Raw genomic sequence first — 27,379 nt, 5'->3', positions numbered from 1 at the left:
AACCCGCCTCGCTTGGGAGATTTCACGTTTCGTGATTGCGAGCCAAAGTAGATTTTTCCTTTTTTGTAGAAAGTACAGCTGTCACGGCTGAATTAAACGTTAATTACAATTCATTCAGATTTGACGAAGAAATAAACGCTTTTTTTAATGTAGACGAATGGTAATTGCTTTATTAATGGGGAGACTATGTAGAGAGGATTATCGGCTATCAAGTTTTCTGGTTAACTCTCGGTTTGGCTGCTGTTCAGATTCACAAATCTTCATTGCTCTGTCACGCAATTCTTGATGAATTTTAATGGAGGGGAGAAAGAGTCGACAGGTAAGTATTAAAGTGCTCGATTATAAGGCGACAAGGGAGAGAAAAAATAATTTTATTTTGCGTACGCTGCCGCCGCTTTTAAAAACCAAGTGGACTGATAGCACGCGACTCTCTCGTGAATCGATCCACGTACTGCATTAGTAAGAGAAAAAAGAAAGAGACGGCCTCGACGGCTACAGCGTCGCTACTAAGTGCAGCATCAAAATTGGACTATTATAATCAAGGGATAAATTGTTGCTTTTGTACGTGTATCCCTTATTAGCCTCATTATATGCCCGAGAGAGTGGAAAGACACGCTGGCGACTGCGGCACTGTATTTACATAATTTTCCAAATATGTAAATTGAATATCATTAACTTTGATAAGTACATGTGTGTCGCTACATTGTTAATAAATTTTCTGCATTATTTTTCTTCAGCGTGCTAAATACTCTCCAGAATTACTATAATCCATTATTCTTATCTAAAAGGAAATTTACGATGGAAGATAATTTGGTATGTATTTTGGTGTGTTGCGAAAGCATTTTTTAGTTGCCTATATTTAGTGTCGGAGTTTTAACGATATTCTTAGCGATTAAGAAGTAATTCAATTTTTTCGTTGGTTCGACTTTTCAGGCGTAGTTCGTAAACTTGCAAGTCTTAAAATTTGTGAGCGACGAAGCAAGCACGTTTATTGAGCCTCAGGGCTGCAGAGCAGCAGCAACATTTTATTGCAGGAAGGCAATGTATTTCAGGATTTAGTGGCATTTCGGTAGTAAATCACTTACACTGCTAAAATTTACACTAGGCAGGCAGCGGCGGCTCCCCTTAAATTAATTTTCGGTTTTTTATGAGGAACTCAGTAACGTTTAGTTGAGAAAAAGGGAAAAAAATGTTTTACGTTCTCCTTCGACAGAAGATGCAAAGCTGTAAGGCTTGAAAACGAAATTGAATCTAATTTTGAATATTTATCAGTAACGAAAGCATTCTCGGAGTTAAAATACGACACATTCGACATACTCGTATGATTTTCAATCGGCAAGTTTGAAAATAACCCATAGGAGCAACACATATCCGTCTGGAAGTGAAAGAAGGAAAAAAACTTTGGCCGTAGCAGTGACACATAGCAGCCAAGTTAAAAAGCAGAAGCGGCTTGGAGGAGGTCAGCAGCGCATTGCCTTTCATCTTAGAGGCAGCTATCCCTCGCACTCATATTCGGGTGTGTGTATGTAGCGAATCGTCGCGGGAGAGAGCTGATGCTGCTGCTGCTGTGCGAGAACGCATTACCCTAATGTAACCCAGAAAGCTCTTTTATTATACATTATATCCCTTGCCGCTGCTGCGCGCAGCGGTCTGAATATATTTGCCGTGTGAGAAAGAGAGACACGCGAGAAACACCTTTCTGCTTTGAGTTTTCGGAGACAACCATCCCCACTCGCGAGCTTTTTCTGTCGTGGCTTTCGCGGTTTGCGCCACGTTTCTTTTGCATGATTTAATGCTATTAAACTATTCGCTCTTTTTCATCGGGGCGCTTGTTTTATTTATGCAGTGCGTATATTTGAAATCATTAACGGTTCATTGCAGAGGTTTAAGAAATTTCATGCGCCTGCTTCGTGAAATATTTCTACCAACAAAAAGTTCCTTTTCCTAATTCCCATGCATTTATTTCTAGTGAAAATTTACAAGTAGACTAACTGCAGAAAGAAATACGGAAGCAGTTTCGCTTCAACTATAGAAAAGTATGCAAACTCTTGTACGCAGAATTATGATGTTGAATATATAACTACAAACATACATGTAGCCGGAGATGAGGGATAATTTTAAGATGATAATACTGGAACCTCAACATTGCGGAAGGAGAGAGAGAAAGAGAGAGAACGTGGAAGTGGAGCAAAAATGCATTTTCATTGTAATTTGCATACTCTGACACATTCTCCACAAGCGAAAACGAGAGAACTAGAAAAAAAAAACTGACCCAGTTCTAACAAAGCGAAGGCTCTCTCGACATAAAAATAAACCCGTGTCACCTGTAACATAAAAACGCAATCGTCCACACACATACACACGCATGTACGCACGCACACGTACACACGCACGCACGCACACACACACGAGCGCGTAAATCTCGTTTCAATAATCATCGTTCGAATTGGACGATAAATAAGACGTCCGCTATTTTTACTCGCGGGTGTATATATATATATGAAGCAGGAGCGGTAGCAGCAAGAGTCAAGCAAAGAATAAAGAGAGAGAGAGAGAGAGGTATGGCATTGAGACTGCTATGGCTGAAAGTTTTATGCGCGTGTATGTACGATCATCGCCGCGAGGGTGACGGCCTCGGCGTTGATCGATAGGCAGCTGGTGGCCGCCGCGTGTCAAGGTTTTCCCCGCCGCCACCACCGCCGCGTACCGCAGAGCTTTGATTATTGCGGCGCCGCCAAGTGCATGTAGGTGTTTGCGTATAAGCGTATATGCTACCAGACTGCACATCTCCACGCGCTCACGTTTGATGCTATTTTCTGCACGTTGCACTCTGCCACGCGCACCGAGAATTCCTACATTGCTTTTCTGTCATCTGGTAGTTTTGTTGCTTGCGAGGATTTCCTTCGTCTCGTTCCTCAATATTTCTTTTGCGTCCATCGGTTTTCTTTATTTTTCACTAACTTGGAATAGTCAAATGGGATTTGACAACTAGCACTCAAAATTATCTATATGTCATGAAATACAATATTTTACTTAGCGCAATCGTCGAAGTATTTTTAAGTTTTCTTTGTAAAAAAAGTTTCCGTAGTTTATCATAGACTTTTTATTTAACACTCGTGAACTACTTACGTTCAACTTTTTCAAGGTGTAGTTACTCTGTTATTGAAATTGTCCATAATAAACGAGCAAAAGAAAGAACTTGAAAATGTATTCGAAGTCGTTTTCATTATTTATACTTACTACTTTCAATAAATCAATCAACCCCCTTCGTATTCGGGTTTCTGAAATGGATTTTTATGAATGAAATTTCATGAAAAAAATGACACTCCCCACGCTATTTTTACGTACAGAAAAAATTCTTGTGGCAACAATGCATTTGTGCATATACATTTTTGTTGCGATGAAACTTCTCCAACAAAATTCGTCACCTGTATGTCACAAAACTTCATCTCACGTCTAGATGCAAAAGTAAAAATTCGTGTGGACAGGCCGCGACGCGTGAAGTGAAATGCGAAAGTTCGCAGTCGCGTGCGCAGCCTTGACACGGGCCCAGAGAAATCAATACGACCTCAGCGTTCGTTTGAGCTCTGCAAGCTTGCACCGCGCGAGCCGACTAACTTTTCAACGTTTCTCCCTTTCTTGGACTTCAGCTTGCTGCACGCAGCTACTTTCTTTTCGATTTTCGACTCGATCGGATTTTTCTTTTCTCCTTTTTACCGGAATTCTTTTAGTTTTCGGTCAGTCGAAGGGACTTTGATTTAGTTGTTTGACAGCATTTTTTATGTTTTGCGCGTCAGCGTCTCAAAAGCATTCGTTGCGAAATATCTTTTCTTTCGACTTAATTTTTCGCCACTGAAACTTTTGATTTGAAAATTTCAGTCCATGATCCTCGCTGGCATCGGATAATTGCTGGAAACTTTCGATATCGAAAGAACTGGACGAAAAGAAGAACAGCAGCAAAGGCTGACCTACATCGTACTTCATGCTATCAAAGATTAAGTAGAAACTACTAAATATAGTCAGACAAAAGTAGATGTGGGCTTATTGATCAGACAAGGTCTTGCTTTAAACAACATTTGTCTCCATGTGGTATTTTAAAAAGACATTTAAAATCACGTTAAAGTAAACGGAATGCTTTTTCTTTTCGTCTTTGAAAATTTTCTCATTAGTCTTTGTCGAAACATTATTTCTGTTGAAAATAATTTGTAATGAAAATTTTATGAATGTCCAAGTTCGACGTGCGAATCAAGTAGCTAGTGCAGAAACTGACCTACTTTTTACGTCAATCGATCAAAAACGTAGTTGAATCATGCGTATATAAGTAAAGAATGTAATTAAGAAAATCGATAAAAATTTTGTAAACGACAGCGAGAACTATAAAGAGTTGAAAATATCAGTTGAGATGTTAAAAAGTATGTTCTTTGTCGTCAGCAATTATAATAAATTATGCACATTATAATTAATTAATCTTTCTCATAATCATTTTAGCGGCGCTTAATTGTAAAAATTATTTATTCAGAAGCTCATTTATCATAACAGTTAAACTTCAAATACTACAAAAATCGTTCCATCAGTGTCAAAACAAAAACAGCTCGAACTTAAAATTCCACTCGCGCGGTTCGTGGCACAATGAAGGTAAGAAGCAACAAATCTTGGCACGTGTTGACGCCTTGACGGGCGACGAGCGTCTAATTGGTTGAGCGTGTAGATAGCCCTTATTAATTGACGCGCCTTGTGTGTGCGTATACACGTCTACACGCGACTGTCCAACAATGTCGTGACTATCTCGGGAGCTTGTGTGTGTATGTATGTGTGTGTGTGTGTGAGTGAGAGAGAGAAAGAGAGAGGGAGTGGGAGCGTCCCGTTGGGAAGTGACGCTGCGGAATTTTGAGAAGCTACTACTACGGCTCTATTTGTACTCGAGGAATTGATTCCAAGTGGGCACTTGCGTCAGCAATCAAATTAACTGTTTATAAAGCCGAATCTGAAACTTCTTTATTTATTGAAAATTTTCATGTGAATTATAGTAGTGACGAAAAGAGCGAGAGAGCAAGAGAGAGAAAGATAGAGAGATAGATAGATAATATGTATTGATTATTTTGTGTCCTACATATGCGTGATACATTATTGTGTACATCCAAGTTGAACATTACGTGTGCGTGGAAGCTTCTGTTGATTTTCTGCTCTGTTTTGCTAATTTTAATTAAGAAACATAATACTTGCATGATAATTATGGGCTTTCGCATTTGTATTCTATTTACACTGTTGTAACGGAAAATTCTATGATGTTTAAAACGATTAATCCAAGTTATCGAGCATATTTCTAATCAACGAAATTGCAAGTAAATACGATACTCTCTCATGGGTAAAGGATATTAATACCATTTTGCCGATTACTTAATACGACTGAGAATGAGCTACTCGCAGTCATGCATTTAAAATAAAAAATTAACACAGTGTATTTTTATATACACTATCAGGTATGGACGTCATAGCTTAATATCTCGCGTAATAAGTAAATCACGACGTGGGTAAATAGTACACGTTCCACATTGAAAATTAGCATTTTAATTGAACATCAGTACAAATTAACATTTTAATGAACAAAGAAAAATAAAAATGAACGCAATGGAGCTCAGAAAAATTCCCATTCCTGCCATGTTTCCAAGCTCGCAGATCGAGTCCGAGGTATGAAAAAAATATATATATACATGTATAAAACAGCAGCAGTGGGCATCGCGTGACTACTACACGACTAAACAAGACTGGACGGATTCGCTCGTTTTGTTTTGCCTTCGTTTAGAGATCTCTCATTTGCTTTCTTTTTCTCTCGTGTTGAGCTATCATTGACTCCTTTGAACAAGCAATCGCGAAGAGGAGGAAGAGAACGTTCTTTTTTTTCCTTCGTGCTTCTTCCGCGTCGAGGAGAAAGTATCTTGTCGTTGAGCGTTAACATATAAAAAGGCTCCTCGTGTACTGCCCTACCCGCGCTTCTATGGCAGTTTACTCGCGTGTGCTCACACGATTCGCTTGCCCGACAGCTCGGTTACGGCTCGGGACACGGCCTCCCTGACTAATTGAACCCCGGCGGCCCTTTTAATTAATGGACGACGTTTATGCGCCGCTGCTCCTGTAATTTAGCTTTTCACAGTTTGGAAAACCTAGGGAGAGACCATTCTCCTACTACTTCCTATCAATATGTTATGCGTTTTGGACCATTGTTTTAGTTTAATTATTGAAACGTTCGCGTGGAGAACGTTATTTGGACGTGAATACGTTATTGCACTCTATGATGTCGTTGCCTCGTTGAATAATAAATTTGGTAATTCTAGTGTAAATTCGGAGTTCTTTGCGCATTCAAGTAATGCTATAAATGAAAAAAAACTAATTGCACAAAAGTTTGTCGACAGAATCCAAGTAATTTTGTACTATGACAATTGCAAACGACCAATTTATTTACAACAGAAAAGTCTAATCTAGCGGTGTGATTGTCGACCAGTCGATACGATAAAAGGTCTTCTGAAAAGCCGCAACACAGCGGACAAGACCCTTTGCAACAAAATCCTTTTTGCGAAAAAAAGAGAAAAAGTTCAACGCCCCGAAACGACAACGTGTAGAGGCGCGCACGCGAAGCCGGATATCACCCCGGCAGTCTGATTGAGTGTCTCATCCGGATTCCTGCATCGATTGACGAGCACAGGCATAGAAAAGGGTTCTCCGGTTACATACACACACACACGCACACACACACATACATAGGAGGAAGGCTAGTGCGCGCGAGCGTTCAATCAGTGGCGACCGAAAACCACTGAGAGAGGTAGGAGAGAGGTAGGAGAGAGGTAGGAGAGAGAGAGAGAGAGAGAGAGAGAGAGAGAGAGAGAGAGAATTAAAAAGGAAGCGCTGTGCAGGCTTGGACGATTAGAGGGAAGAACCACGGATTGATGTGTTTGAGGCGAGGCGATTAATGCCGGAGGTACAAGTGTAGAAAATAGTAGGTTGTTGAGTTTTATGTTGGGAGTTAAAAAACGACGAGAAAGCTTATATCGCGTTATTTTACTTATTTCTTATTTACTTTTTTTCGTCAACCAAAAAGATTTATGTAATCGTGACTGATTAGAATAAACAAAATTTAGAAAATGTTTTTGCCTTGGAAATCTCTTCGTCAAACATAGATGATCAATATCCATCGGGAAATCCAAGTAAGTACAAGAAATAAGCATTCACCAATCGCATTGAGAAAGACATAAATCACTCGAACCCGCACACGAGTAGATTCACGTATAGCTTTGAGTTTCTCTTTCTTTCTTTCTTAAGGCGCTAAAGGGGAATTTTAATTACAAACTTTATTATTGAATGGGGCTTTCGAGAGATGTTCAATTACACGATGCTATTACATGCGATAAGGATGGAAGATCGGGGAAGATTTCTTACTTTTTCTTAGTTTTAACTATGATGTACTGGTCTACCAATTAAAATAGACTTTAGTGGATTGAAACTTAATTAAGATAAGATTTTGACCCTCGGTAATTTAATAACCGATGGTTGAGTTTTAGGAATGTTAAAATTTTTTTTATTCAGGTAACTTACAAGCTACAGAAATACGTAGTAATTGATATTCTTCTGTTGATGTAGCCTGAAAGTACGAACGTATTTATTGGCGATGAGCTGAAAAATGTAGACGTGCGAAGGGTTTTTCCCCAAACGAACAATGAAATATCGTAATCATAAAGAATCATAATGGAAGCTCACTAACCAGCTAAAAATTTGCGGGTACACATAGCACAGGAATACAATAAATCAGCCGTAAAATTAATATGGAAGCGAGGCGCCTCTGAAAATCAATCCACCTCAACCCGTAGAGGATAATTCTGTCGAACGATTGGTTGGTGTCCACTCGATTTCGGCCTCTAATCAAACGGCTTCCGCTCATCAACATAATCCACGGACAAATGTGCACGACGAGCGGGAAAACGTGAGCGCGTGCTTGCCAGGTGCCAATTGATTGGCGACGTCTATAGGCAGTGCGCGAAGCCGCAAGCCCGGATATTGCCGTTACTCCCGAAGACTATTCGATTGACGCCTCGGGTTATCTATACCAAATGCGAACTGACGATCAATTCGAACCCTCCTCGATTTGATTGTTTTGGGATTTGGCCAAATGATTTGACATTTTATTTCGCGCTTTAAGTAGTACCAATCGAATTCGGTCAGGCGTCAATTCAAGCTCACAATTCATCAATTGATGGTTTGAATTTCGCGCGTTCAACTGCGAAGTACATTATTATTCTAGCCTTTGTTCGACGATACAATTTATGCAGATAACATCCGTGCTAATCGATACATGCACGCTTGATTTAACGAACAATGTCACGCTGTATTGAATATTTCCTATTGGACAGGATAAACTGTTTTAAAAGGCACCTCGCACTACGCGTGCTGTTTATTCACACGCGATAGTTTGATATTTCATCGAGCACGCGTATCCGATTAACTTTTAACTGCCCATGTGCATTGATTTAAATGTGCCCTATAAATCGTTTTGCGCTCTCTCGATTACTATCATGGCGCTGCTAATGAAATAAATAGCGCGACCAGCGTATCGAACACACGAATTTTCGATTAGATTGCAGCGCGACAGCAGCGCAAAATGTATTAATCATCCGTGAAAGGCTTGTATAAACCTCATGAATTACAGCGTTCGGAAAATTATAAATCGCCTATATAATCTTCTTATTCGGATTTTTTGTCGTTCTTCGACGTTGATAAACATCTTAAGCTTGTGATGTAAATCTTGTTAAATTCTTAGTTGATGCAATACTTGATCGGCGTAGGTGAATAAGGAAAGCAGAACCGTTTTACTATGATAAAACTATGGCAGGCGAGAACAGCGATCAAAGAAATCTTGTTAAATTTGTTTCACTATTGAATTCTCGGTATATTTCGATTAGTGTCCCAAATATTATATCTTAAAATTTGATGTGATGCTATTTATTAAGTAATTCATAAAATACTAAATACAATAATATAGATAATTCGCTATATCCAAGCAGGACAGTTTCCATTGTTACGAGAAACACCTTGCTCGTCTTTAATCGGTAAGTTGATCCCTGCACATTAATAATCCTCAGGCTTACGCGAGCTAGCGCTTCTATTTCTACTTTCACACCCTTTGTATCCCCCAACGACCATCATTAATCGTAAAATAGCAACGTCCTGAAATCATCGCGTCTGTTCATCGGTGATTCGACGATATTTCGTTCTATATGAAGTCACGGTTTCGAGGAAGCAATCGATGTCTGCGTGTATTTTTTGTCTCGGAAGAAGCAACCGTTATGACTTTCTTTTGTGTTTTAGTGACAGAAATCAATCGTTACGAATAGAATAAAATGTCCGTTATAAAAAAAGTTTCTTTTAGTTGAATCTTATTTAAGCTGCAAATTAAAAAAAAAAAACTCGCGTGCAAAAAAACAATAGAGAGTACTCGGTATCGCTTGACCATAACCCATTGAGCTTGAAATTTAATGTTTACGAGGCCGCAGATAATAAAAATGCAACGCTACTGAGCAGGTTGCGCGTTATTTTCTCTCTCGCGCTCGTAAAAAGCAGCCATCTAAATCTATGAGATTCCTAATTGCCTTAGCTCATGGTAGTAAACCATTTATTATTTTTTGCTTTTCATTGATTCTGCTAATAATGTGCGTTCAATGAAAAATGTCACATGTTAAACTAACACGAGAACTAACTAGATAGTTCGTGGCAGTTTCTCTTAAGAATATTCTAATATTTATTCAGTGTATTAGAAGTTTGCTACGCGAAAGTTTGAGCAACACCAATAGCCGAAATTGTCATAGCTGCCGACATTAATGAACAAACAGACATCCTAACACCGAGAACTAATGAAAGAACCACGAAGACAGTCGATTTCGCACTGAAAGACTCCTGCAATATAATGACCAAGCAAACATGGTTGTGCTTGAGGACTGTGTTGAAATCGGATGATAATCATCCGAGCGACAAAAAGCTTCTACGCTTTTCCTCCTGCCTACCACTCCTTTTTTCTATTCCTTACTGCGTGGAAGTAGATTAGTAAAAAGAGAAGGAAAATGAGGAAGTTGAAGTTTTACGGCAGGTAGGAAAATTAAAAAGATGCTTATGAGAAAGGGGGAAACGGATCAGAGAGAATTTTTGGCTTGTAAAATGCTTTTCGATTTGGCTTTTTATGAGGCAAAAAAGGAGTATCAAGCAATAGTCGTAAAGTGTTCTTCGTTTTCTAGTCGCGTAGCCCTCAGAGAAGAATTGCTTTGCGACTTTTTATGGTTGATACTTTTACTTTTGACGCAAGTAAGGGAAAGAACAAGGGATTTTGAAATGATGGATTTTCAGAATATAGCATGGAAATATTTTATACGTTTGATGATTGGATTTTTGAATGATTATTCACGATACTTTGGGAGTTGAAAAAATGAAGTGTATTTAGAATTGAATAGCAAATTGGGTGCATATGAAAATGAGATAAATTATCATTTGTTTTTTCATTTGTGGGATGTTATTTGTTTGATTGATAAAATAAAATCATTTACCTTTGCAAATGTCAGATTTCTATTGGTAAACAAGAAATTAAAAAAAAAGTATCGTAGAAGAAACTAAAATGATCTCCAATGCCACTTGTTTGAAATTGACACGGGCGAAATCCTCAAAACGACGATCAAAGCATAGCTACTGTTTACAGAGAGGCTCACACTTGCGCGAATCCTAATGGCTTGTGTGTGTGTGTGTGTGTATGTATGTATGTGTATGAGAGAGAGTGAGTTAGCTTGTGTACAGGTGTCATAATAAACGCCTAGTTGACTTTCTGTATATATACACAAACACGTATGCGAAATATTTCCCTGAAGCAAAGGAATCCTCATCGTGAATTTCGGAAAGCAAAAAGTTTAGAATGGAAACGCCATTCCACGAAAATTAAGCTGCAGTATAAATTCGAAATGGGTAGAGAAGAAAATGTTTATCTGGAATTTGAACAAGCGTTTATCTTTTGATATTTGTATGCACTTTCTGGGATAGTACATTAAAAAACACTTGTGTTTATCTCGAATTTGAATGAGCGTTTACCTTTGCGAGATATTTGTATGCACTGTCTAGGATAGTACGCTCAAAAACATTTGTTATCCTAACTTTTGAGAAATGCAAAGAGTTTGATCAAAGTTTACTTATGCTACTTTTTCACATGAAATAGTAGATTATGTCAGGCCAGGAAATTATTGGTAAGTCCGTATCAGATGAAAATTGGCAACCGTGGTAAAATCGAGGTTGTCAAACATGTGCTATGGGCTTGCCAATTTCCCAACCGTGTTGCATATGTACTTTTTTTTTGCCCAGCGAGGCCGAAATTAGCATGTTACCGACCAGCCGGGAAATTGGCAAGCCCATAGCACGTGTTCGACAACCTCGGCTTGGCCTTAGTTGTCAATTCTCACTGGGTGCTATGGACTTACCAATAGTTTCCCGTCATAATGTAATACTGTTTTCATCCCACACTGTTATAATTAGTATTTTTTCAATGAAAATTTCGAAAACAAATTTCGATTACTCAACCTAAGTGTATGAACGCATTTTGTAATTTCTCGTTAAAGATGAAAAAACAAATTATATCTCTTCTTCATATGTTCAGTCACATAAAATACCACCGGTGCTTCTAAGTAATTAGAATATGCATTTTTAGTAAATTAACAAAGCGTGATTTATTCTTTTTGATTGTGAAGAATAACGTGAAGTTACAAGAGCATTTTTAAGCAATTTTTCGAAAATGTTCAATAAAATTAGAGATCACAGAAATTATCGGATGAAAATAAGATGTTACACGTGTTAAATGTTTCACATTAGTAAAATAATAATTTCGGATATCATAGCTATTGTTAGCTACATTAAATAAGAAAAGAAATTCGTCTGCAAGCGATTTTATAATTACTCGTTACTTAAAAGCTGTCGAACACTATTTAGATGCATCTTTCTACCGAGTCACAATCGCACCTCACTGTAAATGTCTCTAGCATATTTTAACCATCAATAACTTTTAATCCAACGATTAGATCATTTGCTTTGATTCTAATTGTAGCATTTTTTCTGCCAATGATAGTAAGTGTCCCCACTCGAAACGGTGGAAATGTATTTATATCGCTGCACAATCGTGACAAGTCAATGCGATAGTTATCAGTTGGCCGGCAGGTGCGCGCTGCTGTCCGTGTCGCTGCCACGTAATTGTGTTGATAAAAATGAGTAGGCATGTTTTGATGTGACACGTCGATTGTATCACACGATGTACCTTCGAGTATATCAAATTGCAAGGGCTTTTTCTCTTTCTTCAGCTTGTTTTTCCGGAATCAATCGCTATTCATTCAGTTCGTCGGAAGACTATGATAAAGATCAAGATCACTTGATTGACTGAGTGTGAAAACTATTTATACACGAGCTCAACAAAAACGTATATGAGCGATGTACATTCTGCCTTTAATCAAGCTTGTACTGTTTCATACTAACTGATTTTGAGTAATAGAGAGATGGATGTGATGCGGATAAAATACATTGATTCATCTATATTTCGAATGCATGAGAAAATGCCAATTTGTTTTTAAATTTATTATTACGATCATTTATCACTACGAAAGAAAGATTCTTATTGGTAAACAAACAATTAAAAAAGTATCGTAGAAGAAAATGAAATGATCTCCGAAGCCACTTGCTTGAAATTGGCACGGACGAAATCCTCAAAACGACGATCAAAGCACAGCTACTGTTTACAGTACATGATAAAATACGAATCATGTGTAAGAATCCGAGTTTTTTTAAAAGTCAAATTGCAATTATCTTCCAATTTCAATTACTGCAACAATATCTAATCTATCATCACTAGATTGAAATTGTGTTATGGGTACAAAAGCTACCGTCACAACTCAATTTTGACTCGATTGCTACGTTATGATACGTCGTATGAAAACAGAGAGAGAGAGAGAGAGGGAGAGAAACAATTTCTTTGAGTCCAGTTCTCTCTTTTTTGAGCACATAGATCAGTGACATGCGTCCGGAGAGATGAAGCCGAGCGCGTATTTACTTTGCTGGGGCGTTCTCTTTCGTTTGTATTGCTTTTGCAAAAAAAGGATGCCTTTTACGCGCGTTGTTTTGTTAGGATATTTGCCTACGCTACTTCGAGCAGATCATAAAGTATCATCGTACTGAAACAAATGAAAAAAAAACGGTATTGTCCACCGAAACTAAATATATCCATTGCATATGATTCTCTGAAAAGATATTTTTAGAAATAATCAATCTTCCTTTCTTTCTCAGCTGGAGTAGCAAATAAATACTGCAAGAAAGCGCGCCGTTAATCATTAAACACTCTTTGTTGAATTATGCGGCGGCGCAGTGACGTCGCGCGGGGTGCGTGTCGGGCAAAAAGTACCGAAATAAGAAGAAGCGTTCGAAGCCGAGAGGAGAGTGCGATCGAGAGGGCCGATTTGGAGCTGTGCCACGTTCGAGCGCCGGCGGCGGGAGTGCCTGTCGAGGGCTCTACTGCGATCAGTGATACCACACTACAGAGAGAAAGAGGGAGGCATCGCCTCTCTGTCTCTCGGCGGCTGGTACTTGCGACACCGCTGTCGCGCGATGAGAACGAGAAGAGCGAGAGGAAGCAGGCGCAAGAAAGATAGAAAGAATGCTGGTGGGAGAGGCTCAAGTTAATATTGATAATCGCTCGGCTGACGAGAGGTCGCACTTCGCTCTTATTGTCTATGTAGTTTACTTCATTAATTATAGAAGAAATCGAGATGCTACAGCAACGAGAGGAAGCTTCTTGACATTACGCTCGTTGAACGCTAGATTTGCATTCTTTGTTCTTGCAAATTCCAGTGCAGATGAGCTACAAGAAAATGTCGACTAGCCGAAATTCGACTAAACATTTTATGTGTAAAATTGAAGAATATTTTTTTCCCTCTCTCCCCTCTGAATTTTTCTAAAAGTCGATAGATAAATCAGTGTCGATGAAAATTATATTGTATTATAAAAAAGAAAACACTCGAAAGTTAATTGAAGTAAGTAAAAAAAAACGAGCGAGCAATAGTGTTTTGATAGCCGGCCAAAAGCATTTTTATAGATTTTCCCTGGACGTATTATAAATTATAACGTCAGAACGTTTTAGGAATTTCTTGAGTCACGAATTCCGTTCTCTATCTCTCGCGGAATTCAAAGTGCATTTCATACCAAGAATGTGCTTTTTCTCCATCTATTTGCCTCTCTTACTTTCTTTTCCGTTCTTTTTTTTCTATTCAGTTCGATAGATCCCACAACCTTTGAAAATTTTTTCAAAAATTGGAACGACCTTTTCATTTTATTCGCACTCCAGAGACTAACAATTTTACAAAGTAAACTGCATCTCACTTTGTCATATTTTTATTTGAACTACAATTATACTTCCACGAAAACTGACAAGTAATAACTCTCGGTCTCTCTCCGTTTTGCGAAAGATGCTAAATTATTTTGAAGGGAAGAAATCTCATAATGCATATTGGAAATAATGTTAGTCAAGGTGTAAGGAAAAGAATGAGTAGGTTGAATGACAGGCGTCGAGTGAATGAGAAGGAAGAGAGAACTCGTCGGGTGGCGCGCGAGAATTAATATGAGAGTGAAGTGCCGCTGCCGCGCTGCTGCTGCCGGCGGCAAGGAAAATTAACGGAATTTCGAGTTCGCGTCGAGTAGAGTTCCGAAAGCGCTGATAAAGTGTTACTGCGCCTCTTTCTCTCTCTCTCTCTCTCTCTCTCTCTCTCTCTCTCTCTCTCTCTCTCTCTGTCTGCAGTTAACATTAATGCTGGATTAGCGGCTTGAAGAACCTTTGTGTGCATGGTTGGCCTTTGTGTTTAATTAGTTGCAACGCTGCTTTTTTTTCGTTTCGAGATTTATCATTCAATAAAAACTTTTATCCTACCGAAAAACTTTTCGCCGAGCGGAAAAGAAAAAAATATCATATCTGACGGGCGTGAAAAAAAGGGAAGCTATCCAGCTGCCGTAAATGTTAATTGCTTCATAAATCCGGTAGATCGGCGCAGCAGCAGCTCGTTGTGCTATTTTCGGAAAAAGTCTATATTTCAGAGCTTGTGTGCGAGAGAGAGAGAGAGAGAGAGAGCTACATCGATCCGATAACTTTGGGCATAGGCATGCATTCTACCGGTATGACCCTTCTCCCTCTCTATCTCCGTGAAATACGGAACTTTCCAAATCGCTTCTCTATCCTCGATAGTGAATCCAAGATTATTCGAGGCTTTGTCATTAGTGACTATTTTGGTACCCGCGGTGTCGATGCAAATTGTCAAAAATCACAGTCTGTTTTTTGAAAAAGTATTACGATTGACGTGCGCGAACGGTCGTTAATCAAAGCTGCAGTTGTTAGAATAATTCAGAGATGTTTTGAGTTAACCTTCAATTGAATGTGAATAAAGTCTCAGCATAAATGTCGCATGAGCTTGCTTTGCTTATTGTCAAGCAAATCGAATGGGTCAAGTTTGCGTATTCATAAATTATACTCGTGACCAAAAACTGCCGAAGAATAGGATTTTAATAAATTTTATTCGTTATATTTATCGATCTGTCACTGCCATCCCACGAATAACACGCATTCTCGGCCGAGCAGCCGTTAGCTGCTTTCACGTAAGCTCGTAGCGAGCTCAAGCAAAAAGTGTCTATCGTTGACCAGTGGAAAAGGTCGATGCCTGGTCAGACGCGAAAGCGTGCCCCGGTATCGCGTTAGATGGAGAGCCCAAGTTTCGTTCCGTCTGCCTCTTGTTGGCTCCTCATCATCTTGCTCGTCAGCAACGCGAGCGAAATCAGATATAGGACAGCCAGCGCGAATTACCACGTAGCCGGCCAGCAATCGAGCGACGGATAAAAATGGATGGCCGTGCGAGGGGTGGCTCGGTAACGATGTCGAAGCTTGTGTGCGGGATAAAAATAGGTCGATGTCCGTCAAAGGCCGCGCGCAGTTTCTTTCATTCGGATGCCATCAAACCGTGTGCACACGCCCGCGTGTTCCCAGGAATGACCAGTGTACATGCGCGCGTTGGCGAATTGTGAAAAGTTGATGAGATTTTCGTGAGCGCGGCTTGACAGAGCTTGACTTCTTAATTTTTCTGCTTTTTCAATCATTCTTTTACTTTAATTTTTCTTCCGACATTTATTCGTTGCCACGTCTCGTGAAAGTTTAGATTGGTAATTTTAGGGACTTTGAACACGATTCTTTTCTTTTTACAGGTGTTTGAATTAGAGATAGTCTAATAAACATCGACATAGGTAAAGATGGACAAACCAAATGGAAATGTACTGCTATTGAACTTCTGAAATTCAAAAGCTGATTAACCTAAAGCTTATCCAGCTTAATGATACAGCATGCGTTTATTTTAACATTACTGAAATAGCTTTCGGAAGGCGAAATGTTCACTTCATCTAATCCAGTTGAAGAACTTGATATGATAATATATAAAAATTGGAAGAATTAAACAATTAAGGGCAGTACAATTGGCCACGTTAAAAGCTTTGCGAGTTCGCAGGACTGTAAAGTTAAGCGAAAATTTTCGCTGCTCGAACTAGCGGGTGCATACTTTAATCACCTTCGCCACAGCCGCCTAATCGCGGAAATTGGCTTTGGCCGATCGTTAGCAACGCGCCGCGCTCCGCGATTGACCTACTTTTCGCACCTTCTATATATCCCTTCCTCTCTCTCTCTCTTTTCAACCTTCGTCATTCGTGCGAGATTAATTCCCATGGGGAGGCGAGTCTAAATTAATAACGCGGCCAACGCTCGCGCGTGGCGCTTTCGTAAGACCGTCGCTTTACATTTTTGAGGCTGGGTGAGCAAAGGGGGAAAAACCTTCTACTCGAACCGGTGTAAAGTTTAATGCGTGACGTAAGACTTAATGGTTTAACTCGTTTGAGCGATATTAAAAATCAGGACCTACACATGCTTACTTTTGCATCTATTCATTGCAATTTTTAAAACATTTTGGCCTCTCAAGAGTAATTCAAGTCTAATATATGCCGTGATCAATTGCAAAGGAAAGCCAACGCTAATATAAAGTATAGCGCAGCTATGCACGCACTGACCGATTAAATAAATAAAGACGGGCCATGTGTCTACTGAACGTCGATACTCTACAATCGTGCGCTACACCGTCTATCAAAAAAAAAAAAATTTTTTTTAGCGCTCACTGATTGTTCTTTACACGTTGCGGATTCCGCAAGTGCGCAATTAATTATTCAGCCTCCCTTTGCCTCTATATACGGCGAAGCTTAAGGCACATAATTACCAGCCTAAATCGTTTTCCAAACGTTAAATTCCGCACACGCTGTGTTTTCACGGTAATAACGGACCTTTGCTCGCGCCTAGCAAGCAGCGCAACATTCGAATGTTTAACCTATTTAAGTTTGCTCATTCTCCCGTGCGCGTGCAAATCATTATTAAGTCGGGAATCACGCGATGCGAAAAATGGTGAGAGAGGCAGCCGTTGATTTGGTAGTTTTTTTTTATCACGGCTTTCGTGACTCGCATAATCCAAAATCAGCAATGCTCTTGAGCATACATTTACGCGTACGCAAATGGTTACAGCTCGTAGTGATAAATCAGGGTTAGCTTAAAAGTTGTCGAATCACACGTCACTAAAAGTCATTTGACGCGCTAATAGAGAGCGTGTTAACGTCGTCTCGCGAGACGAAAAGATGAAAGTGAAGAAACAGGTACTCACGCAGAGGCTGGTGCGATGGGTACAAGGACGGCGGTGGCGGCAAGTAAGGCGGCGAAACCCCAGGTGAGGGCCTGGCCGGTACGGCTCGTCACGCCGGCGACGGCGTCTGCGACGTCGGCTGGCGGCATCCTCCTCGTCGTCTTGGGCAGTCGTCGTGGTAGTTGTGTGTGTTTTTAATGCGTGATCTGTTTATTTAATTGCTTGCAAAATGCGTGGCACTAAAAACAACAGCACTTGTTCTTGTCCTTCGATCCCCTCCCTCTTGCGGCTGCTACTCTCAAGTTCGTCGTGTCGTCAGAGGAGTGGCATGCCGGGTGCTTTGAGTGGTTAGGTATGGGTTGCGAGATATATACACAGTGAGTAAGGAGAAGAGGCAGGGAAAGAGATAGAGAGAAAAAGTGAGGTCCGAACTGAACTGTATGGGGAGGATTAAAAGGGATATATGTGGCGAGATAAGAGACACAAGAGGAGGAGACAAGAAAGTAGGAGCGGTTATTTTGTTGTTGTTGGAAGCCTTCTGACGGTACAGATATATATATGTATATATATATATATATGTGTGTGTGTGTGTGTGTGTGTGTGTGCGTGCGTGTGTACGCGTGTGTGTGTATGTATATCTCGATGTGTGTATATATATCCGTATCCGTGTAAGTATCACACTCGGTAGCAATAATAAGCACACTCGTAAACGCGCGTCGCAAAACTCGTCGTCGATTCGTTTGTTCCTGCTGTCGTTTAATTAATTTATTGTTCAAGAACACACACGAGCGGAAACGAGAGCGGGGTACCCTCGTTCCTCAGGAGGACGAGGCGGCAACGGCGTCGGCAGCTCCCGTCGTGCGCAGCATCTTGCTCGCGCTGCTGCAGCTGCGCTATGCTGGACACGGCGCTCACCGCGGGAGTGGCGCTCTCTTGCTACCCCCTCAGCACTACGCTCGGCTCCTCCGGTGCCTCACCGCCACCGCCGCACCACGCGCACGCGCAACCCCAGCAGCAGCGCTACAGATCGACAGAATGCGCGCGCGTGCGAGCAAGGGGAAGGGACGGCTGTGAGAGAGAGGATCGCACTACTGACCCGGAGGCTGCCGCCACTGCCGCCGCTGCTAAAGCACCCTCCCGAGTCTTTTCTCTCGCTTGCTCTTCCTGCCGGAGTGTGTGTTTATGGCTCTCTGGGAGAGAGGGAGAGATAAAGCGCGCAACCCCACGATTATTGCGATTGATTTCAAGGTTGAAAATGCGTGACTATGAATTTTCCGTAGTATTTTTTCTTTTACGTACGAGATGATTTGCGCTAGTAACGCGTGGAGAATTTTTTCCGAAATGAGGATCTTTCGGGTAAAGCTTCTTATGGATTTCTATAAATAACGGGTTTGAGATATAAGCACGTTCATATGAAGGATTGGAATGCTGATTAATAATTAAAGTTTGGGTGTTTTTCATGACATCACTAATTTTAAAACATAAATCATCTATGATATTTAATTTTGTAAATAAGTTACTTGTCGAACTTGTATACTTTTTAAGTACGAAAATATAAATGAAGATTGTTTTTGTTCTTAAGTTATCGTCTTTATGAGAATATTTAGCTGAAGTTTGAGAAATCCTGCCGTTGTCTTTTCTAAACTCGCAAGATAGCATTTCAGAGTAACGTCATTAAAGATTGAGAAAGTTCAATTATGCAATAATTTATTAAATCCAGCGAAAAAAAAGAATAAAAAAATAACACATATTCAGTAGTATCTTCCGTCCTAAATATTAAATTGACATGGTTGATTAGCTTGATATAATAACGCACAAACGCAGGAATAAACCACAATTAAACTATTCTCGATTTTAACTCGGTAAATTTGAATTCAATAGCAGCAGCATCACGCGATATATTTCAAGTGGCTTTTTATAGAAACTTTTGCATATACAGAATTAATGTAACGTTGTTGTGGTTCACCACTAACTATAGTCGAGCTAACTTCCTTTTTTACATAAGTTTACTTAAACACGTTCCGGAATTCCCTGCAACCGCATACATTAAAGCTCGCGCGCGCCGTATACATAACTTCTTGATAGGAAGCTCTAACATGGTACATATATGTTACTTTGTTCTTTTTTCACTTTAATACCAAACAGTACGAGCTTTTTATCAATTTACCAAAGTTATTTATAATTTCTTTTGAAGCAGCTCACGCATATCCACCTCATATTAAGTGTTACTCACTGTTTTTTGGAGCATTTTTGCATTTCGCGCACCCAATTACAAAAACAGTAGTACGTGTCAACTGGAGAGAATTGAGCGATACATTCTAGAGAGGAAGGGAAGAGAAAGAAAAAGTTTACATTTGAAAATCGACTAGGCATTTCGGTAAGTAAACAAAAGAAGCAACATTAAGAATACCCAGAAGAATCTAAATGTTTGAAAGAGCCTTTAGTCGGAAGAATAACTACTTCCAGCAACTCCTTAACGTTAGGGACAGATAACAAAGGCAGAGCGCAAGCTTGGGCAGAATTAAATATTGAACACGACAGTTCTCGCATGTGCATTCAAACGGAGTAGTGGGGCCAAATCCTCAGTAGCGTCGTTGAAGAGGTAGACTCGTTAGAAAGAAGCACGCTAACGAGATTTCCAAGGCAAGAATTCATATATATGCTCAAGAAACTCTCTTTTGACAAAAAAGGCCTTGTTTTTACAAAGTTTATCTTTCTCCCTTTCCCCTTCTTCTGAGAACTTTTAGTTTTATGTTTTGCAAGATACATAACTCGCAGCATATATATATATATAACCTAGGCGCTTAATTAAGGGAGCAGTTGTCCACGTTTCATCCTATCAATTTTCCGAGCCCGTGAAAGTATGGAATTATGCGTGAGCTGCTGCCCCCAAGCTGGCGCTTAATTATTCAAGGAGAAAATAATTATGGAGCAAGGAGGGGAAGCGGAATACTTTTTCTTTTGCGCAGGACATCGAGCTTCTCAAGAGCTTCGCGGGGAAGTGCGCTTTAATTATGCGCTGAATGTTTGATCACTGAATTAATCGTTTCATTACTTGTGGCTTTTTCAGCGCGGTTACTAGCTATTTGTAGCAAAATTAGTTTTGATCTCGTTTCTTTAGTTTGTTTATTCCTCAATGATCGATTGAAAAATAAAAAATAAATTATTTTAATAGTTCTGATTCTTTTATTATTTTTACTTAATGCTTAACGGAGATATTGCGTAATCGGAATGCATAAAATATTTACGATAAAAATATCGACACTGTTTTAAAAAACGTAGATTCGCTTCCAATGTATTCTTATATAGAGACCAGCTTTACGCACAGATAGTTATGATGTGTAATGGAATAGAAGAAGAAACAAAAAAATACACCACGATAATACGATCGTGAAAAGGCAACATCATCGTAATATACAAGCCATTTCAGTTTACTGTGGCAGCAGCTTTTTGAAATATATAAATGTGTGTGTGTGTGTGCGTGTGTATTTGAATACATAGTAGTATTTAGTTTTGAAATCTTAGGGTTTTGTTTATTTGCAAAGTATCTGATATTTATTTTTATGTTAAAATCAGTGAGAAAAGTAAAAAATATGTGTTGAAAATATACGATTCCATTTCATTACATTATCAATTATCGATGAGCTAATAGCATTTTCTCATTATCTACATACAACTGAATATATGGCAAATGAAAATGTACATTTTCGAATTAGCTCATTACGATTCTAATGATATTAGTGGTACACTTGGATTTTCATGGAAACTTTCATTATTATTCCATTTTGACTTTATAAATTAAGAATTTGATAATAATGTTATGATATATAAAACTGAATAAAATAATCACGGTATAAAACTGAAATAGCTTTTGAGTGACAGAAACATGACTGGAAATAAAAATCTACAAATACAGACGAAGCCTTTGCTAAGAAAAAAGAAAGAGAGAAACAATCACGTGAAATATAGCCGAAAATCAATGGATGCCATGTACGAGCCGCGAGCGTCCGCTTGATCGATGAACCGACTGCACAGTACCAAACAATAAAAGAGTTTAGTGAGTGTGTAGAGGGAAAACCCCAGAAGCAGTAGGTATACGTATTTCTATCGTTTTGAGCCATCACGTGGAACAAAATTCTTTTTTTTTTCTTTTATTTTTTTTTGTTATGTCGACGAAAAAAATAAAAAAGAAAAGCGGCGATATGGGCATTGATAAAACGTAATGGATGTGTTGGCATGCGATCGGCTTGTGGAAGTGCGTCAGAAAAAAAGCTCTAGCTTAATAGTTTAAACGATTGTTAACCTTTGCTATCATAGTGTCGTGCAGTCGCGAGCATGCAGAAGCAACAGATTTAACTTTTCTTTTCGTCTGGTCTTTCAAGGGTAACGCCGACTTTCCATTTTTCGTTTGCTTCGTTACTAGTTGAGAGTATCAATTGTTTTTAAATGAAAATATATAAATTCGACACATCCATAGTAAATTTTGACTAGATTTTAACTCTATTTCATCAATAACTTCCTCGGTACGCTTTAAAAGAATCAATGTTGAATTTGCAACAGATTGCATAACGCGCTATCACGAGCGCTATCCATTTTTCTTCGTACCGCACAGTAACAGCATCGACGAAGCAATCAGAAATATCTTTGAAACCGCACGACACGTTACCCCTAAATATATACAGTGAAACTGCATTTTCGAATTTTTCTTTCGTATCTTTCTTTGTCCCTCTCTTGGACATTGCATTTTATGCAGCAGTAGTAACTTCGTATTTTCTGTGGCGGTGCGTTCAATTGTGCTCTCTTTCAACGTCGAGAGCACAGTTAACATTTAATATCCACGGGAAAGATAGAGAGAACGTTCAGCTGAGCATACGTTCTCGCTGGCGTACGAAAATCGACCATTGTGCCTTTTTCCAACGTGCAGCATTTTTCCGCGACGTTTTTTCTTTTCCCTTTTTCTTTTTGGTTGAGCGTTTCTGCGCCAATATTCATTCGACAAAACTCATTTCGTCAAATTGACGTTTCGCGTATTTATTTTTCATTTGCCTCTGGCTATCAATGTGTATGCATTTATAGTTCTTTAGAAAGGTATGTTTTGGTTTAGCGATTCAAGTATGTACAATAATTATTTTTTATATATCGTATCTCGTCAAAGTTGTTTTATTTATTTGTTTTCTTAATTGAGAGAGAACGAAAGAAATCAACCAATTTCGTTTTATCGAAAAAACAATCGAAGCGCATTAGGGAAGCCAAGCATGAACAAAATTTACTTGTCAGTTACATTTAAGGTATAATGAATTAATTACAACATCACAAATTGAAGGCAATCTTCCGTTTCAAAAGAAAGTACAAAACAACGCATGAAATAATAAAAGAAAATAACGAGCGTGGGCATAAAAATGGTAACGGCGCTAAAAAAACTTCGTATATAGCTCTTGTGACATGAATTTAATTTACAATACTGTACGGGCATTTTTTCACTTTGCATTCGCATGGTGCATACTCCGTACAGTGTATACTTCTTTATCTTCATGAAGAAAAAAAACAATATGTTATTGCCAAAGCTTTCACTTTTACGCTTCTCTCTTTGTATTTCTTCTCATTCCCCTGTCTCATGCGTTCTTTTCTGCCCTACTACGCTCCCTTCCACCTCTACAGTTTTCATTTTTTACGAGCTTTTTATGTACGTTGTCACACTTTTGCCATTTTATATTCTTTTATGTTTTCACTGAGGCTCTCGATACTTTTATTGCTGCTTCTACCGTTTTCGACTTTTATGAAAAATATTGCTCTTCCAAACTTCAAATCCGATAAAAAAGCAATGATACTTCAAACTTTTATTTTGAGAATGTATATCGAGTTAGAATTTAATATTCGCTAATTTATTACGAAATGCAAAAAATAAAATTGTGTATTGTTCTGGGCGGTTTAATAAACGAAGTAGAGTAACGGAGAAGAAATAAATCGAAAAGCACGTGCACCAAATAACACGCTTTACCTATGGAATTTAATACTTCTTTCCTTCCCTTATTTTCCGAGTATCCCACGATTGTGCGCCAGCGCTGTCGCTTGAGTTCTAATTTTTACGACCTTTGCACCGAAAGATGCCGAGCGTGTGCAAAGGAAAATTTATGGTCGATCAAGTGCTGCTCGTGAGAAAATCATCTCTAACTGATGTGCTGCATAAGTCCGGATATTTATGCAGTCAACCTTCTTGAAGAGAAACAAATAAAATTTGTTTGATTTGTTTCTCGAAGTGAAAAAAACATGTATGGCATTCAAAAAATACAATGCGAGTTGAGCGTTTTAATGGTTAAGAAAACATGACAGCGAAACACATACTTTTAATCAAATCATTGAAATCTTATGTTGTGGTATAAGTGAGTGAATTTAATATGTCATCCACGAAAAAAGAAAGTGTATTCAATTGTAGATACACTGACATGAGTCAAGATTTAGGATCGTGTAGTGGCGGAATAAGCTTTATGACACAACAAGATGTTTTATCAAGAACAATCGGAAGCATTGATTAAATTCTATTGAATAATTTTTAACAAGCACGTACGAGCGAGCTGTTATTCAAAACTCCATTGCTGAAACAAGTAGATCCGAAACAATTGTTTACGGCCTCATTTTCGAGATGCAAGATACTCGGAGGTTAAGCAGGTTTCCGAGCGGGGGACTTAAGTCACCCGCGGGAATCAATCTGATACAAGAAAACCAAGCGGAACAGCAGGTTAATCACCACCATTTATGACAAGGCCAGAACATGCTACGCCTCATGGTCTTCAAAATACCAACGAACAAATACCCGAAAGGCAACGAGAGAGGATAAATTTTTGAAAGACCGTTTCGCTCAGTGAAATCGCTCAGAACGTTCTGAGAGTTCAAAGAGGCAAGCTGCATTTCTAGTGCTCTTGTGATCTTTACTTACAATTGTCTGCAGCAAGTTGTTTAATTTATGTATCGCGACTTAGAACTAAGTTGATTGTATTGCGATTTAATTTTTGCGTGTAATTGAATTTTAAATTCATCATTAAATTTAAAAATTTCTTGTTATCTGTTTATATACTTCTCACTCCTCATTAGAGAGTGAGCATCAATCGAAATTTTTCAGTAAGGACTTATTTTTTTATTTAAAATTAAAGAAATCACAAAATGAACTTAAAAATTAAACACAACGATGAGATTAAAATAAAATAATCTAAATAAACAAATATCGTGAATTGACGTGAGTTAAACGAATCAAAACTCTGGAAATGTATCAATTATATAATTATAGTCATCTAAAACAACCCTCAATAAAATGACTTAAACTACGGTGAATAGAAATCAGAGTGCGCGTTAGATTAGCACAAGCAAACTTGCCTTTACAATGGCTCAAAGCTTTCTGATCTTTTTCCGTGTGCAGTCCGAGAGAGCCGCCAAATTTCATCATCCCCACTCTTAGTACCCCACTTCAGACCCAAGAGCTGTGGACTTAACTTTCCTTCGCGGTGGACTAATTAATAGGCCACCTTTTTGTACCGCCCTCGCTCTGTTTTCCGATTCGGTTCCGGTAATGCTTCGCGGCCCCGCGCTTTTGATAGTAGTAATGCATCATCGCCTCCTATTTCCATCATTTTGATTAATCAAGAACAACATATCCCTTGATTTGATCGCTAATTTCATTTACAAACATACGATATGTGTTTCACAGCCTATGTGCGTGAGGCGAGCTTATAGAACGGAACCGGCTCTACGAAGTTTTGGTCGCATTTGTCCAAGCACGAGGCAGACTCATTTATCATTCTTCTGTAATTCCATTTTTTACCAATCGCTTACTTTAAAATACTTTAAACTACAATCCAGTCAGTTGCGCACACTGATTTAATCTATTCGCCGCGTTTCAATTTTATTTTATCTTTCAGTCCGTCCATACTTAAATTTATGTTTTCTGAAGCTCCACACTCCATTAATGCTCGCATTTCTTATGTGTTTATTCGTAAATTTTAACTTATATTTATATTATTAGTTTCACGCTCAGAGACGAGCACATAATCGTCTGTGTCGAAAGCGCTGCTTAATCTCGAAAATCAAACATTTGGACGCGGTCAATTGTTTAGCTTATTGTGCCTAGCACATGAAGGCGTCCGGTCGTAAATCAGAGTCACCGAAATTCTAGCCGTCAACACGTGCGTCAGTTTGACACCAGTACAGAAAAAATGAAATACTCCAAATAAAACATATATCTAAATGTGAGATGAGTCAGAATGCTTGAGCCTAAAAATTATTTTATTTCGTGAGAAAACACAAAGACGGTATGGAATTTTATTACCATTCGGAACACCGTAGTTTTATTTCTATTGAAATTTTCGTTGTGCTCTCGATCCGGCACTTAATTCTTCGCAGTCAAATTGTAGTATAATTTTATTGGAAATTTCATACTATGCAAAAATTAAATTATCAAAATATCGGGTACGTTACAGACCTTGAAAAGTTTTACTTCTCAAAATCATTGAAATTCAATTTTACTTTCATGATTTATCATCCTGTCATTAAATAAATAATCTTTCCAATCAATCACTTAGTATCCCTAGGTTATCTTCAACTCATTAAATTCCATACGATAAAAGAAATCTTTAGTTTTCGACTTGTCTCTTCAGCAGATGAGAAGCGCGAGCAACGATACGACTGCCGGGCAGCTGCTGAACCGCATGCCGACACTGTCTATTGATCTTGGCGTCCCGCGCGCCTGTTTCCTCTCTATCTCTCACTCCCACCTTCTCTCTCTTTCGTTCTATTCCGCGTTCGTTACTCTCTCGTCTGCTGATTGTGGGTACGGTCACGACCTCGCACGCATCAACAGAGTCGAGTGATATCTTGGACGGTAGGGACGTGTAAGCCTTATGAAATTGTAATAAAGAATTTGTGGAAATAAATGCTGTGCTCATAGTTTCTTTTGTATTATTTGCAAGTATACATATTTACTGTGTATTTTCGTGCATACAATAAACATCATTGTCTACAGTCAATTATGTCAGAGAAATTGCAACAACAAAAATCATAACTGATCAGACAATATTGAATAATCCAATTACCTTTCGTTTACAACCATTAACAATAATCATTACTGCAGAATGAAATTTAAAAATATAGATTTTTCTAATCACCTATTCTCTCTTTCTCTCTCTCTTTTTTCTCTATCCTTTCTATGGATTTCTTCATATCTGCGGGTTCGCACTCGAAGGGTCATCTTTAAGGGCGGAAATTTAAGCTGGAGAGAGATGAACCTGGAGATGAATGGGTGTGCTACAGGGCTCAGTTCTGGAATCATTATTGTTTTATTTATATGTTAATGACCTAAAAGACGTACTAAATGGACATGAGGTTTCACATCTCTTTTATGATGATGACTTACAGATTTATCTGCATATACATAAGAAAGACCTAGAAAAGGGAATAAAGAGACTGTCTGGTGTGGCGGGACTGGTGTAGAGCTGGTCATACGAAAATGTGGACTACGTCTAAATGCTGGTAATACCACAGCAATAACGATGTTAACGACATATATGCTAAGAACTTGCTCGATGTTGATGTCCATCAGGGGATCAACATTCCCTTCAGTGAGGAAGTCACCA

At 38.9% G+C, this 27,379-nt stretch overlaps 1 protein-coding gene across 4 annotated transcripts in view; it reads right to left on the bottom strand.

Annotated features, from left to right (window-relative positions):
- LOC131672166 (gamma-aminobutyric acid receptor subunit beta) overlaps nt 1-18,681 on the bottom strand; it is a 143,622-nt gene extending 124,941 nt beyond the window's left edge. For all 4 annotated transcript variants that reach the window (XM_058949211.1, XM_058949213.1, XM_058949214.1 and 1 more), the window contains exon 1: nt 17,781-18,681. In XM_058949211.1, coding sequence (XP_058805194.1) covers nt 17,781-17,908 — 128 coding nt within the window. In that variant the 5' untranslated portion in view covers nt 17,909-18,681. The remainder of the gene's footprint in view (nt 1-17,780) is intronic.
- Nucleotides 18,682-27,379: the final 8,698 nt, after the last annotated feature.

The sequence above is a fragment of the Phymastichus coffea genome, unplaced genomic scaffold (assembly GCF_024137745.1).
Source record: "Phymastichus coffea isolate CEN01 unplaced genomic scaffold, Cenicafe_Pcof_1.1 PCOF00144, whole genome shotgun sequence".
NCBI classification, from domain to species: Eukaryota; Metazoa; Arthropoda; class Insecta; order Hymenoptera; family Eulophidae; genus Phymastichus; species Phymastichus coffea.
The sequence above is the reverse complement of the archived record's forward strand: the minus strand, read 5'-3'. Positions and strand labels throughout refer to the sequence as shown.